At 36.6% G+C, this 17,218-nt stretch overlaps 1 protein-coding gene across 1 annotated transcript; it reads right to left on the bottom strand.

Annotated features, from left to right (window-relative positions):
• Window positions 1-508: 508 nt before the first annotated feature.
• LOC121243024 (DNA mismatch repair protein MSH2) lies at window positions 509-16,831 on the bottom strand. Its single transcript, XM_041141076.1, has 13 exons — window positions 16,668-16,831; window positions 16,458-16,507; window positions 15,649-15,681; window positions 8,946-10,019; window positions 7,833-8,387; window positions 7,649-7,759; window positions 7,444-7,533; window positions 7,275-7,346; window positions 6,804-6,914; window positions 4,435-4,561; window positions 2,907-3,109; window positions 2,001-2,153; window positions 509-1,174 (listed from the first exon to the last, which is right to left on the bottom strand). Exons 1-13 carry the CDS (start codon window positions 16,714-16,716, stop codon window positions 974-976), a joined length of 2,829 nt encoding a protein of 942 aa, XP_040997010.1. The 5' UTR covers window positions 16,717-16,831; the 3' UTR covers window positions 509-973.
• Between the last annotated feature and the right edge of the window lie 387 nt (window positions 16,832-17,218).

Below are 17,218 nucleotides of genomic sequence, written 5' to 3'. Positions count from 1 at the left end.
CTCATGCTAAGATGGTCCCCGTATCCCATGTCAGATGCACCCGTCTTTTGTACTGGGTACCATGCCGTTGCCTTTAATGCGGCGTGACTTCCTCAAGTCGTGTCTTAAGTCATAAGATGGTGAGTGCAGCCACATTTTGTGCGTTATGTCAGGAACAAAAATCCTCACCAGGATCTCTGCGCACGTTTTGTATCTGACCCCTTAATACGGCTTCGTTCAACTATTACGTGCGTGTACAAATTCGTGTCAATGAAGATGTCGTCCCATCTTTTCATGTCGACTCCCTTCCTGTGCTGGCCCTGTGCCTCCTTGACCTGACTCATGGGCCGACTATGCTTCAGTCGTTGGGCCTCCTTAAACGAGTTAGGCTTAGCCCGGTGGAGGTGTAAACACCACTTCGATTAAGATTATTGGTGGTGATGCTACTTTGATACACCATACAAAGAACTAGTGAGCTTTCCTATCACTAACATAGCAATAAAGGAGAGCAGTGGAAGACAAGATCGCCTTTCAAAAGAAGAAAAACATAAATCATCATAAAGGGAAGGAAATAAATTTAGTTCCTACCAACCACTTGCTGGGACCTATGTGAACAATCGCCTTTCAAAAGAAGAAAAGCATTTAAGAAACCTTGAAAAGTCCTAAATACAGGAGCAAAATGCTTTTACATAATTTTTAATTTGGCCATTGCCACCCAAAGCAAACCAAACCAAGCAAAAGGGCATATGAAGCAAGTGATCTTCCTGGCCGTGTAGAGTAGCACCATCTTCCCAACATAAGAAACTGCTGCCAGCTTTGTTGAAGCCTGTATTTGCATTGAGATTTCGACAGACAGAATTGGAAGTAGGGGGTAGAGGGCATTCTGCCTTAGCCAAAGCCAAAATCCATTTTGAAGGCATGTTATTTACAACATTGATCTATACAGATACCCCAAAAATTGAAAAACCCAAGCCTACATCCATTTTAAGGACATCTAGAAGAATTGCTGGAGCCACTGACAGTTTAGTGCATCCTTCTGTAAGCCATCCTTCAATTCCTTAACTTGTTGGAGGGCCTCCTTCAAATCCATTTTGTCTAAAGGGAGATCAGAGAACTCTTTCAAAAATCGGTGAGCTCGTGCAGCACCTCTAGAGATCTCATCAGGATCACTCTCCCTCTTGCGTTTTGATCCCACCTGTGGATCATAAAAACAGAATTAAATGTAAAAAGAGGCAAATAAACTATTCTTTAGGCCAATTTATTTGTTATTAAGAAATTGGTACTTGTTTTCAGAAAAAGGTACTTTTGAAGGGAATTTTGAGCTGGCATCCAAAGTTAAGAAAATCACTCTATTACAAGTTCCCAATTTTTCAAAAATGACCGAATATTTCAACTTTTACCTAAAAAGACATTTTCTTCAGAGGCTACAGTTATCACACCAGAAAAGATGATTGAAGAAATTCTATTATGTTTCTTCAGTTAGCAAGAGAAATCGATCTCTTTACACCTTATATTTTTCCAGTTACCTCAAGGAAAAGTGTGCAGCAATAACAACTTCGATCACAATTTGTAAAAGAGAAAAGATAGTTGCAGTTGTGAGTACGCAAACGGCGTGCAATCACTTTAAAAAAAGTGAATAAATACGGAACTCACATGAAAAAAATTAATTTTTTAATAATGGATCCCACTTTTTTTCAAAGTGACTGCACGGCAAGCACGACTGTATATAACATTACTCTTTGTAAAATATAGGAGTATCAAATATTCGAAATATAAGTTTATACCAAGTGTTATTATCATGTTTTTTTATTATCATATGTGTTATTATCATGTTTATACCAAGTTGATTGAAGAAAGCATAGCTCTCACTGTGCCCCCAACCCCCAAAAAAAAAAAAAAAAAAAGAGATAAAGAAAAAGTGTTTTCAGAAGACTCATTCACTATGACTTTCCCTTGTTAACATGAATTAGTCTTTCTATTCGATCTTGCCATGAGCACTGAAAGATCATTACAGATCGCACCTCTTCTTGAGCATTGTTTGGAATGATTGCAGCAGGCGAGAAATCTTCCAATTCAGCTGCCTTTTCTCTAGCAAGGGCAACAACACTTGCAGGAAAGTTTGCAAATTCTGCAACATGAATTCCAAAACTTTGATCACAAGCCCCTGGCTCAACCTGGAGAGCATGGCCAAATTAAGGGTTTGAGTGGATACAGTTTTCCTCAACAAGTATACAAAGAATGAATAGCATACAAATAAGCATGGGACGTAGATGGAACTACTATCTCCAATCTTCACATAAAGGAACCCGGAAATGCCAGAAAATAGTAGGAAAAAAAGGCAAAACATCTGAAAAATATATATATGACAAATGACTTGCTTTTCAACGGAAATTTCTGAAGTGAATTTAAGAATACCCTTGAAAATGATTATTCCAACACATTTTATCATCCTTGACAACTTGAAGCCAACACACCAGGTTACTAAATACTTATAATTCTTAATGAACAAAAGGTTGGTGGAAGATTTTATCTGCCTTTAAGATGATTATAAACCTCATGGGTATGACTCGCAGCAATCATCCCCAACTTGAAATTTATCATAACTTAAATTGCTATACAGAAAAGGCAAAAGAAACTGTGTTTCAGTTTATCTTTGTCATGAATCTGTTCCCATTCAACTAATTAGAACTAACTACAGAGACGATCTGCCTGCTCCCCTACTTGAAGAGCAGTTCCTTTCAGCACTTAAATGCTCCTTTTTGTTAGAAAAATCCCTCCTTCCTTCCTCATTTTCTTGGTTTTTAAGAACTAAAATCAATCCAAATCTACCACATTAAGCCTTTATGCAAAGAACAAAATTGGCACTTCAAAAGTTAAAAAGAAGAGTCCTGCAAAATAACCAAAATATTTTTGGAGTGTGCCTCTACCTTATACAGCATAGTCAGCTTGCGACTTGATGAGTCAATGTGGGCACTAACATGATAGTTTGCCACACCAACAGTTTGCTTCTTATGTGGCCCATGATCAGGACTTTCGTGAGCTAACGCAGTCAGTTCATGAAAGTGGGTTGCAAACAGAGTAGGTGCCTTGATCACTTCAACAAGATGCTCACAGATGGCCCAAGCTAAACCTGAGCACCAGAGAAAAGACTTTTGATAATTACATGGCCTAAATAAAACTAAAACCATTCAACTAAAATGATCGGATAAAACAGCTATATCATCATTCGGCAACAAGCCTAGCAAGAGCTGTCTTCAAATTACCATTCTTAATATTACTATTCAAACATGAACAATATTAAGCATCTAGAGTTGAATCCTGGCTCTTAGGATGAAAACTTCCTAGAGCATATGCACGGTAGTGATACATGAATACTTAAGAATGAATGTCCCCCAAGAAAAGTAGAGTCTCTTCACAACAAAATAAAACATAACCTGCGACACATTGATGGTCTGCAACAAAGAAAAAAGAAATTAAACTAAGCAACGGGAGTGTGCATTAACTATATATCTAGTGGGGCAGTTCTTTTTCAATGGTCTGCCAGATGAGCCCCACATGACTTGGTACGCTGGATGTTTCAAGTGCCAGTGTCATTGATATTTTATTTACTCTCGAACATATCTGAAAATGGATGGCTAGTTTGGCCTGTTCGTGCATCTTAGTATTTATGAGTACTGCAGGTTCATTGATATCTTATTTATAGACAATATAAAAGTATAAAGTTAACTTGAATATCACCCAGCAAGAATGAGCAATGCACGCTAACTATCTCCACGCACTTCCACAATATTGATGAAGTAAAAAGATTCACAGTTCTACATGTATCCCACAACAAATATAAAATTTTCAGCAAAAGGTTGTTTTTTAATTTAGAAACTGAAGATTAGACAGCAGGGAAAATAGTTAGTGCAAAATATAAGTCAAAGTAAATTTCTTTTAAGATAAAATTACAGTAAAAAACCACCAAGCTGCATTAGGTGTGAAAATTTCACTAAAGACTTGATGATAATCTCATTTAGTACTGAAAATAGATATTTCAGCATTATATCATTTTCTAGTGTATTTCACACCTATAACTTCATTTTTTTTCCCTTTCGCAACCATGAAAAAAGTCAGTCCTGCTTTGTGAGATACTTGGATAAGGTTGATGCAACCAAGACTATGGCCATGAGTCAACAAAAACTAGATGCAGCATCAACACAAGGTTCTCAAATATAAGCAGTATATACTTCTTTTCTTGGATAAGTGAAAATTATTTGCAGTTATTATATTTCTAATTATTCTCGAAAGTGGTCTTCTAGAACAATAAGCAGGGTTATTCGCCTACAAAAAAAAAAAAGCAGGGTTATTCAATCTTATTCTAGAATGTTCTCGTGACTATAATTTAAATGAAGAGCAATAATATCGAGATAGGGAAACATATAACAATCAAATTTCTTCAACAGTGATACCAACCAAATCCATCATAAGTTGATGTCCCACGGCCCAACTCATCAATGATTATCAATGACTTATCTGTTGCTCCTTTCAATATTGATGCAGTTTCAAGCATTTCTTGCATAAACGTAGAAACTCCACGTAACTACAAAGAAAAAGACCACACTTGCTTAAACTTCTACAACAAGGAGGAAATGCCATAGTCTCTGCAAGACAAACAAGAAATATTTTCGACTGTGATAGAAATTGGTCCAGAGATTGTGTAACAGATGCGTGGCCACAAGATGGTTATTACCTGGGAAATTGTGTAGGAATAAAAAATAAAATAAAGATGCTTAATGAATAGTATCGTACGAAATAAAGAACTCTCTGTATATCTAAATGCATTGAAAATTATTATGCAATAAAATGGTTACAACAGAGGTAGTGCTCCAAGCATATTCACAAGACTGGCCTATTTCTTATAATAATTTTGTCTCAATCCATAGGCCCCAAACATATCAAAATTTAAATGACCTGATTGGTTGCATTTAGAGGGACTGTTAGGGTTAGGATTCAAAACAGGATTTTTTATTTTTTTATATTGCAAAAAAAAACCAGATTAACTTGATAGAAATAGAGAAAACATATGTTTCATGAATTATTATAGAGAAATTTGGTGAAAATCAAAGTATTTGAGGAGTGAGGATACTTTTAGGGTTAGTAGAATTTTAGGATTTTAATATATATAGGTTATTTTAGTATTTTAGGTTTTAATTACAAAGTACGTGCTTAATTAGAGATTTATGAAAATTACTTGCCTATTTATAGGTGATTGACTTTGTGCCAGAAATATCAAGAAGCATTATGAGGTATGCAGCTTAATCACAAAATTAAGATTATCATATGTTAGCTAATTAGATATATTACTATTAAAGCTAGTTCTTTGGAAGCCCATGTTTATGTACCATGCATGCCATGACATTTGCATGTCATTCATCATAATTCAGGATCATGTTTAATGCATTTTATAGTTATTTATGTATTATGCATGTAATACATTTCACATTGCATAAGACACGCAAGGTTTTACAAGACAAGTATAAGATGCAAATAAGATTAATCAGATGGCCATTCAGATGTATGGTACCAATGCAGTCAGGGTAGACGGGCAAGCCACAGACTCAAGTGTGGTCCACCACTTGTGGTCACAGGATGTGAGATCGGTGCACAACCATACACACATGGTTAAGTGTGTTGGTCAATTAGATCAGACAAATAAGTCAGATAAATTAGATAATTCAAGACAAGTCATGCATGTCATATGCATATGTATGAACAATCATGATTTTAAATTCTCAGTATGAAATGTTTTATGAAAAATCCTACGTTTATTATGTTTGCGTTATGATGACTTATAGAGTCATCGATTCATTTTAGTTTTATTTCATGTTTTTAAACTAGCTCAAGTCAGAATATTTATGAAGGTGGAGCTAGAGGGCAGGACTTGGTCTAGGGAGGTGGGACAGAGGCCTAGATCATGCACAGAGCTTTTAAGTTATTTTTATAGTACAAAGTTTGAGAAATTTTAATAAATGCTTCCACATAATTTCTTTTATATTTTCAGTATTTTTAATAAATAATGATTTTATTTATTATATAAAATCTTAGTATCTGGCGCAATTATAAGAAAATATTTTAAAGTCAAGTTTAGTAGTAGTACTCTGGTTCCAAAGATTTCTAAAAGCGACTTTATTCTTAACCGTGGAAAATGGGGTGTTACAAAATGATTGTTAATAAAGCTGCTAATGTTAAAAAAAATTAGTCCATACTTGAATTGCTTTTTCTATTGATATGGCACCTTATGATACGAGTATGGATGTTAAAAATGAGTCATGTAAAGATTTCGTCTTGAATTACAATAATACGTAAAATTATGTTTCCCCTTTTAGCTGGCAGTGAGTGAGAGTATCATAAACAGACTGCAATGAATCCCATGAAAGAGAAACTGAGAGCATGAAAGAGGAAATGCATATCACTTTGTTCAGGGCCACCGGCCACCTAGACATCACATATGAGTTTGATTGATGAGTATGTGCGTGCTTAATTGTTCAATGTTTCAAAAGTTGTACCAACGCTGCTGCCTCAATAATTTTAAAATTCAGCACAAAACCCTATGATTGATGAAAAATAATATAGAAACCAAAGAATTCAAGTTCTAAAAAGTACGCCATCTTCTGAGGTTCATTAGTGAGCCTTTATCAGAAAAGCTTAAGTGGTGGAGTATAAAACACTAGGATAAGAACAGGGTGGCAGATCAGAATGATAAATAGCATGAATACCATCCCTGTGGAATCACTTTATTATACTACTTTAAGGGGGTACCCAGAAAACGCTGCTGAACACACCTGGCAGTCACCAGCGCCCACACGAGCAAAAATGCAATCACGAACAGAAATGCTAGCTTTGACACATGGAACAAAGGAACCAACTTGTGCCATTAGAACATTCACGCCAACCTGCAAGTGTAAATTATACATAGATAGAAAATCAAACCCATATAAATCTTAACTAGTAATTACAGAGTTTGTGGTGACAAGAAAGTTTGTTGTTGGTGACTATAACGGATAGAAGTGCTCGTTATGTTGAAATCAAACAAAATCAAATGTGTAGATAATTAGAATAGATAGAGGAGTTCAATATGATGATATTTATATGTATATCAAGGAATCAATCCCTTAAATGGTAAGCATTAACAAATCATCGAAAGTATAAAACACAAAATTAGGATCTTATAGGTAAATGGGCTGGAGCAATAACATGGTAGCTATTTACTTGCAACTGGTAGGGAAGAAGCACATATTGAACATCAATCTCACCTGCCGAATGAATGTGGATTTTCCACCCATGTTAGGCCCGGTAATGATTTGGAACCAACTTTTCCCCCTGACCTGATTTGAAAGGAATCCCAAAAGGCAAAAATTAATGTTTTTATCTAAGAGAGTATAAAAAAGAATTGTTTTTTTCCATTATCTTATACAAACTCACTAGTTTACAATCATTTGGTATAAAATTCACCCAGTCTTGAGCCTCCACACAAGGGTGTCTACTACCTTCCAAGACAATATCTCCCTCATCCTATCATAGTCAATTAAAATCTAACAATGAGGAAGTTAACTTGTCTAAAAAGAATATAAAAATTATTTCACTTATCAAAGAAATCAAAAGCTGAAAATAACTAGTAACTAATTACCGACGGAATGATGTCTGGTCTTGTGTAAGGAGTAGGACAGCTACAAGCCAAATCAGCAAAACTTAGTAAGACATCCAACTCAGAAAGCATCCCTGCTAAAGAACCAAACACCTGTAGAGAGGAAGTTCTATCAATCTAGAACATGAGTCCAGAAGAAGCAACAGGAATAATGAAGTACAACTACCTCAGAGAATGTTGCTGTAGTTCGAACTACACGGTCAACCAGATCTTTCTGACAACTCTTGTATTCCTCAAGCTTCCTTTGATATTGGTCACCCAGCTTTTTGAGTCTTGTATTGGTAAATCTAACTCCATCCTTTCGGGTTTCAAGGACAATAAATTGAGTGGTGAGCTTTTTCCTTATTTTTGGCTCCTCCTTCTTCGTAATTCTAAAAACATGTCCAAATTGAGAGCCCTTATCTAACTTTAAAGCTTTATCTAGGGCCAGGTCAAGATCATTTGCAGTTTGTTTATGCAAATTATGTATTTGGTGCTCCAGTGACTCTTGTTCTTCTTTCAATGCAGAGAGTGTAGTATCATAACTTGGAGAAATCATGTATTCCCCATTCTCAAGTTGATCAAGGTCAACAGAGGTTTCTACAAGTGCAATGAACTTATTCAGGTGCTCATCATCAGTCCATAACTCGAGGGGATCTAAATACCTGTCCTTGATCAGTTTGGAAAACTGTCCCTCATAACCTTCCAGGGCACTTTTAATATAGGGAAGTCTTATACATGACTGCATCCAGAAGATATGAAGAAAATTAAAAACAGAAGCACTTTCAACTACAAGATACAAACTTGTGACTGAACAAGTAACAGTCTGTAAAGGACAGCAAATAAGCTGGCACTTAATACTACTGCAAGGAGGCATCACGGTAAACTTAACAACAAAACTATGCAGAACAAAGCATTCTATAGCTTGCAAACCACTGAACAAAAGAGGAAATATTTCATGATCACCAAAACTATTTTACCACTATCCTTTCATTATGAGCTCAGATTGGATCACAACAGGGCCCGTACAATTAACAAAAGAAAGTAAAAGGTTAAAGAAAAAGTGTAAGGGAAAATTAATAGTAACAAACCAAGTATTAGGTTTTCCAAGAAAAATTTTAGTCTAAGAGAAAATTAATACAAACAAACCAAGTACTAGGATTTCCATGAAAAATTTTAGTCAGTTTGGGCAAAAAAGACTAACAGATTTTAGCATGTTATAGCAAATACAAATACTAAACACTCAAACCAACAACACCTGAATGCTTCTAAATCTACAAAATAATAAGATATGATCTACCTGATAAAGTTTCACAATATGCTGCAAACCAGCTCTTTTCTTCTCAAGATTGTGCACTAGCCGCTCAACATCTGAAATTCTTTTCAGGTGTTGTCTCAGATCTTGGCGAAGTGCAGTATCCTCCACAAATGCTTGTACCAAATCCAGTCTGGAGTTGATCTCCTTTATGTCTAATAAAGGCTGCTTTAGCCACATGTGCAATAATCGCTTTCCCATTCCAGCAGTACAAGTTCTATTCATGAGACCAAACAAACTAAAATTTTTGTTTGCATCTGTTTTGCTTTCCAGGACATTCAGTGCCCTCATAGCAGCAGAATCTAACCTCATGTAGCTATCAAGATTGTACCTACAGATAGTATAATTTTCATAATTGCTCTCATCTGCAAGTAATTCAGCATAAGACAGTAATGCCCCCAATGCACCAGGTGCAAATTCAAATGCAGAAACTAAATCTCGAACCGCTTCTTTAGAACCTTTGACGAGCCTCCCAAGATCCCCTTCTAAGTCCCTTGCTTTGAACTCAGTTTTCTTCCTCTCGGTTAACATCACACCACACCTACTCAAAGCATCATGCAAGTTCCTGATATCACTGGATTTGCCACTCTCAATAGGCAAGAGGCATTCCTTACAACCAAGAGCAACCAAAGCTGACTCCAAATTTGTAAAGTGGCTATCATCAAGAAATTCAGCCAACCCAAGTACTCTCTTAGTCAGATCAATGTAACCTAAGCCAATAGTGCACCCATTTTCACGGAAGGTAGGTGATAGTGCAACCACAACAGGGGAATCCTGCATCTCGTTGTTGGCAAACAAAACATCTTCAAAGCTGCTGAGATTTCCAGGAGTTCCACTTTTCACCAATCTCCAATTTGAACCACTGCCCTCATAGAGTTCAAGAGTATGGTCTGTTCTCTCCAGGAGAAGATCACGGGAAATTGTTTCAAACATGTTTTTACTAATGCTAACACTTGAAAGGGCATCAGATCCGCTACCCAATTGTCGCAAGGAAGTAGTAGTATGATAGTAGGTCTTTGCAATAAACGTTGCATTTTCACCATGAGCAGTATAGTAGTCCTGATTTATTTACTCAAACACATATAATTGACAGCCAAATAATGCAATATAGAAAGAAAAAAATGTTAAAAGGCTATATAGAAATTCAAGAAAGAGGATTCCCCATTAACCAATAAACAAGTTCAGTTACCACGAAACATCACAGCTGTACTAAGAGCAATTATAAGAAATTGGGGCAACTCTGTTGAACTTAAAATGAGAAGTGGATCGATCAAAACATAAATACCAAATACAGAAATAAGAATGTATGGAGAGAGAGAGAGAGAGAGGTTTGGCACAAGTGGCCAGACTCCAAACAGTATACTTATATTAACATACATCTAAGAATACATTTGAAATACTATTTCATTCAAAATGAAAATCTCGATAGAGTAGAGTAAGCCCAAAACAAGCTACGTAAGAAACAGAAAGCACAGTGGAGGCACATTTAGGTGCTGGGGGAGGAAAGCGGGAGTGTTCCCCCATTATCCTCCGAATTTTTTAAACGATTCAGAATGAAGGGTTTAATTTGAGCAGCAACCTAGAATAGTCTAAAGATACTCATACCCCAACCCTAAGTGAAATAAGAGTTGTCCCACCCACCCCGCCCCATAAAAAAAAGGATTAAGTCTTCCTATTATCGTTTAATACAAGGATTTCCATAAGCAAACAAATGCAAAATAAGTCACAACCACCCAAATATGGCAAGTGCTGACATATATATTCAAGGAGATAAAAAAAAAAAAACATAATTGATAACCTCTCATATGCATATTTATAAATATTTTGTATTGACTAGATATATTCAACTAAACCCAACAAGCTGTGGTACCAACTATATACTAATGAATAAACAAATGCATAAGAAAATATATGGGGGAAACGGTACCCGGAGTTTAAAAATATGTGGTTAATGGCTGAAGGTTTTCTGGACAAGGTAAAACAATGGTGGTTGTCATACAGTTCTCACAGCTATCCTAGTTTTATTTTGGCTATCAAGCTGAAAACTTTAAAAAGATGGAATGATGAGGATTTTGGTGACATCAAGAAAAGGATACGTCTCCTTTTGAATGATTTACAAGGCATTGATGTGTCGTAAAAAGAGAGGCATTTATCAGAAGCGGAGAAGTTATGAAAGGGGGAGATTATCAGTGATGTGTAGAGGGTTACTCTGTTGGAAGAGGTGATCTGTCAACTTAATTGGAGAAATTATAGCATTGAATCTATAGTTGTCAATGGTTTACTGACCACCCCCCCCCCCCCTCGATATTTGACAACAGATCGATGGTTTCTAAAGTGCTTTACTCTGAACAATTAAGTTGATGGCCCATGGTGGATGGTCTTTCATTCAACCCTATAGGTGTGGACAAGGATGAGTTGATGGAAAGAGACTTTCAGGAGACCAAGGACCATGAGGTGTTGAAGGCATTGATTGTCGACAAGGCCTTCTGTAAGGATGGGTTTTCTTTAGCCTTTTTTTCAAACTTGTTGAGAGGTCATCAAAGTTGACTTGATAAATTTCTTTTAGGAGATCGACACACGAGAGAAGTTTAAAAAAGCTTTAATGCCACTTCCATGATCCTTGTTCCCAATAAAGTAGCGGCTGTGAAAATCCATAATTTCCAGCCCATCAGTCTTGTTGGAAGTGTATACAAGCTTATCTCTAAAGATCTGGCAGATAAGATGAAGACAGTGCTAGGAAAAGTTATATCACATACACAAATGCCTTCATCTGGGTGAGACAGCTCTTTGACCCAGTAATTGCTAATGAGTGTCTAGGCAGTATTTTAATCAGGGGTATCATCAGTTCTTTTCAAGCAAGATTAGAAAAGGTGTTCAATCACATCAACTGGGGTTTGCTATATTTGTTATGGAAATGCGGTTTTGGAGAGAGATTGATTGGATGGATGGCACATTGCGCAGTGCATTTTCTGTGCGGGTAAATTGTTCACCCACTAGTTTCTTTAGCAGCTCTTGTGGATTGAGACAAGGGGACATTTTATCTCCCATATTGTTTATAGTTGTGATGGAAACCCTGTGCATGATGTTGGCAACTGTTTTAAATAGATGTATGCTAATGGTATTCTAGGTGAGCCATAGCACCCTAATGAGCTGCAAGTTTCACCTCTTCTATAAGTGGATGATACTTGGATTTTGTGTGAGACTAACTCATATAATTTCTGCCACTTCTAATTTTTTTTAAATGTTTTGCAGCTTTCAAGTTTGAAGATTAACTTGCCAAAGCTGAATTAGTTCCCATACGGGATGTTGAACATATATATGGCCTGCCTAGCATTCTTGGGTCCAGAGTGGCAGCCTTACCAATGAAACACTAGGGACTGCCTTTAGGGGCATCATTTAAGTCCAAAACAACATAAGGCAACATTGTCATGAAGAGGAAACATAGATTGGACGGGTGGAAGTGACTCTACATCTTGGCAAGTGGCTGGCTAATCTGGATCAGAAGCATTCTATCCAATCTGCACACTTATTACTTGTCAATGTTCCCCATCCCTTTGGGAGCGGCAAATCAGATCGAGAAGCTTTAGAGGGATTTGGGGTTGGAAGTTTGTTGGTATTTAACTATGCACTATTGGGAAAATGGCTATAGCGGTTAGTCACGGAAAGGGAAGCACTATGGCACTCAGTGGTGAAAGCCAAGAATGGTAGCATGTGGGGTAAATGGTGCTCCCATGAAACATGAGGGTCTTATGGAGTTGGAGTGTGGAAATTCAAAAGGATGGGGTGGGGAAAGTTTTCTTCCTACGCCAGCTTTGTGGTGGGAGAGGACACTAGGACTAGATTCTAGCAATAGAGACAAGACTCTTAAGGAAGCTTTCCATGATATGTACAATGTTGCACACTTGAAGGACACTTTGTGGCGGGCCATATGAAGGTATCTAATGATTCTCCTCAGTGGAATGTTAACATCAAAGCAACCCATGTTTGTTCTTTCAATAATGTCCTTACATCTCATAATAACAACCTCTTCCTTGGAAGAATATTTGGCCAATTAAGACCCATTAGATAGCTGTGCTTTTTGCTTGGACAGCCTCCCTAGGTAAAATTCTCACCATATATAACCCAAGGAAAAGACACGTTGTAGTGATCAATTGGTGCTGCATGTGAAAAAGGAGTGGGGAGTCTAAAAGATTGCTAGGGCGCTGCGGAATAGCTTTTTCATAGAGGTTGGTTTAGCTTGGGTCATGCCTAGAAGTATGATGGACCTTTTTTTTACTCTTGGAGAGTGCTAGGTGGCAAGTTCTAGCGGTGTCGAAATGGTCCTACCTCTCATGATGTATTCGGAAGAATGATGTATTCGGAAGATCATGAATGATGGAAGTTTTGAGGTCCATGAACGAATGTGTAGGAGCTCAAAACGTTCTTTGATTGCATTCTCTTTCTTTGGACAGCTTCTATAGACTTTAACGAGCTAAACTTTCATTGTTTTTTTGTATCAAACTTTCATTTTTTTTGTATCTTTTTCTCCCTCTAGATAGGTGCATTTCTTGTACGTCTTGTGCACTTAGATTGCTCTTTTTAAAGAAGCTTTATTCCTTGTAAAAAATTTAAAAAGTAACAACATATATGATTCTGATTAAAGTTAAAAATGTTGTCAAAAAAACTTCATTGTGACCTCAATGGCCTTGTAACCAAGTAGAGACAATGTGGTTCATTCAATACCCAAGTAGATTTAGAGTAGATGTTAACCATTTGCCCCTCAATGATGCAAATATAATATTTTGCAATGTGAAGAACAAAAAGATGTAAATGAAAGGGAGAAGTATGCTAATCTTCTTCCTAGGATGATTGTAGCCAAAACCAACAAAATCAAAGAACTCTAATGAACTTCTTTTAAAGAGTTCTATAGGACTAAAAGAAAATTGTAATTCTAGCATGCACACGATTGGGATAAACAATAGAACAAACTCTCATTCTTTTACCTTCTTTCATGCAAAAATTGACAACTTCTTGATCAATTGTTTTTGCTCACCATCCTAGCCCCCCTATAGCATAGAATTTCCGTGTAAGTATGATCTCTTTTTTCCTTGATGGTTTGAACTCTTTCATGTAGAGAAGAGATGGAGTTAATAAGATGTGTTGTATTCTTCAAGGGACGGAAGACTTTCTGCCATACACTCTTACACTCTTACTCAAGATGACCTCCCTTTTCCTTGGAAGAAGATTTAGAGATAATGCACCAGTGAGGGTAGCATTCTTTGTTTGGTTGACAACACTAGGGGAGATCTTAATGGTAGATAACTTAAGGAAAACAATGTTGCAATAACTGTCTAGTATTCTTTGTTTGGTTGACAATGCTAGGGAAATCTTAACGGCAGATTACTTAAGGAAAAAAATGGTGCAATAACTGTCAAGTGTTGCATGCGTACAGAGGGTGGAGAATGAATCAACCATCTTTTGATTGACTGTAAAGTGGATGAGGATCTATGCGCATCGATATTTCACATGTTCTGGATTGATTTTTTCGTGCCTTGATGGTTGGTGAACTTGTTGCCATGGTCCTATTAGTGGTCATAGCAATTTTGAGGCTTGGAAGATTGTCTCATTCTGTCTGATGTGGCGTGTTTGGCGGGAACACAATGCTTGTAGATTTGAAGATGACAAAAAGGAAATAGAAGTAACAGCCCTTATATTCAACTCTCTTTATGTATGGATGGTGGAGGACAAAAGGCTTTGCTTCTATAGCTGTCTAGAATTGATAGAATTGTGTTCTTCATCCTTATAGTTGTGTGCTCCCAATTGTATACTTTCAATGAACATGGTTGCAGCCCTTTGCGCTTGGATAAAATTTGCTTTAGGTATAAAAAACAGTATTTTGACTTAGATAATCCCTAAAGATGCATGCATAAAGAAAGTTAGACGATACTTTTATTTAACCGACGGTTACACTCATAACATACAAAAACAAAGAATACAAACATGTTTCTTTCAAAGAGATACATGTGGATATTGCCTATCTCCTATAGCACTAAGCAACAGTATCAGATTTCCCCAGCCCTAAAGCTTGTTCAATGATATTTCAAAATTTTGCTTTGGAAATTTGGAGGATGAAAACACAGTTGAAAATAAACTTGCAAGAATATTGAAAGTAATTATCCCTTCGTTTTACGGGTTACTTCAGAAACTCACTAAATGCAGGATGTATACAAGAAGAAAAGCTGATCTCTTAAGATGCACTGTCCACCTCATATGCGTCACGGCTATAATATCATGGAGATGCTTTGAAAACTCAATAAATATTTATTTTTAGAGAAATGATATTTGCAATCAAGGTGTGCTTTGAAAACTCATATGAGTCACAGCTATAATATCATGGAGATGCTTTGAAAACTCACTAAAAATTTATCCTTAAAGAAATGATATTTGCAGTTAGGGTTGCAAGCCTCGCGCACTCCCTTTGAAAAAAGTGAGTAAATCTAAGACCCACATGAAAAAATGATTTTTTTAATAGTAGACCCCACTTTTTTCAAATGGAGTGTGCGGGATTTGCACACCCTAGGATTGTATCTAGCATTACTCTTATCCTTATAGCTAGAGGCCAAATATAATAATAGAAACAGACATTGATAGGTAAAAACCACAGTGCCCTCCAGAAAATACGGGAAAAAAGTTTAGAATTTGAATTGACCTTGCGATCAAAGAACCGTACAGCCCTTGGGTCCTGCAATAAAAAAGGCAAAATAAATTTGGAATTATTAATCACCATTTATATCTACCCTCTTCTTGGTAAGCAAAAGAAAGGTGTAGGGAAGGAAATTGATCTAACACTCCTACTTCTAGTTGAATTTGGTATCATATTATGAAACTAAACAAGTAAGGGCAAAGAATGATAAGGTGAAGCCCCCTCGAGAATGATTGTGCATCACCCATTTCTTTGCGTTTATGTAGCATTTTTGAACAACTTAAAACTGTTCAATACAGTAAAGTGATCACTTCTGAGAGGAAAAAGATTGAAAACATAAACTTGATTTTCTCAAAGAAAACTATTCTTTAGTTTTCTCTACTTATATATGCAATGTTATACGCCTTCAAAAATCAGCCAAGATTTTAATCATTTGATTTCAGTAGGTCATGCAAAATGTGAAATATTTGGATCCTTAATATTAGTATGTTTATGTAAAGGACTTGGATCATTGAGATGGCTGCAAAAAGGGGTTATACACACCCCTATTACAGTTTATCCAAATACAGAAAAAAAAAAAGAGAAAAAGAATACTACTCCTAAATAAGCCAAACATGCAGAATCACAGTCAATCCTTTTATCTATTTTCCTTTTCATTCTCTACATATCCTAAGCAACAGAGAGCCAACCCCCAGTATCTGTTCAGTATCTAATCAGAATTGAGCTTTGACACGAAATAAAAGTTAAAAAAACCCAAGTTTCCTTTCCTTCTCTTTTTGCCCCATTTTCCCACCAACGATACCCTTGAGACTTACATGTGGTAAGGTCTTGAAGAATGAGAGAAACCCTTGAGCTTGCCTAGCATCTGCCAACAACACATCAAATTTATTGATTAAAAAAAATCATCACGAAGATTCATCAATGAGAAAAAAACACCCAAAAAACTAATCAAATCAGAAAAAAATTAGCTGCAAAAAAGAGGAATCAGTGAACAAAAGCTAGGGTTTTCTCCCTTCAACTTATACCTAGTTTGAGCTCAGGAAGCTTGTTCTGCTCCTCAAAATTCTCGACCATTGCAGTTGTCTTAGGGTTCCCTTTCTTTCTTCTTCAGGTTTGCTAATTCATGTTATGGACTTCCTGAGTGGTAATATATATCTATGGCCGAGATGGCGGGAAATAAATTGGCGGGTATTTTGGGGGCGCGTGCAGTACACGCACCACGAGCTTATGTACAACTCGGGTCACTATTGGGCCGTAACGGGCCACCCAAGTCTCCTACATAACTCGGGGCCTTTCTTAATTTATCTTGGGGCCAGAGCCCTACCATGTCTTGAAGAGATTCATGGTTGTGATCCACTCGGAATTTTTCCCAATTTAAGGTGAGGTTTATAGGGAAATCATGTGTCTGTTGGAGTATTAAATGTTGTAACTATGTCTAATTCTTTCAAATTTCATCCTAAAATTCATATAGGAAATCAAAAAAGGAATGAACACATGCAATTACTTTGCAAAATATGCACTTAGAAATGCAACTTTTATGGGCCCATTTTAATCTCAATCTAGTTAATCACGAATG

The sequence above is a fragment of the Juglans microcarpa x Juglans regia genome, chromosome 8D (genome assembly GCF_004785595.1).
Source record: "Juglans microcarpa x Juglans regia isolate MS1-56 chromosome 8D, Jm3101_v1.0, whole genome shotgun sequence".
Classification (NCBI taxonomy): Eukaryota; Viridiplantae; Streptophyta; class Magnoliopsida; order Fagales; family Juglandaceae; genus Juglans; species Juglans microcarpa x Juglans regia.
This window is presented reverse-complemented; position numbering and strand designations above follow the sequence as displayed.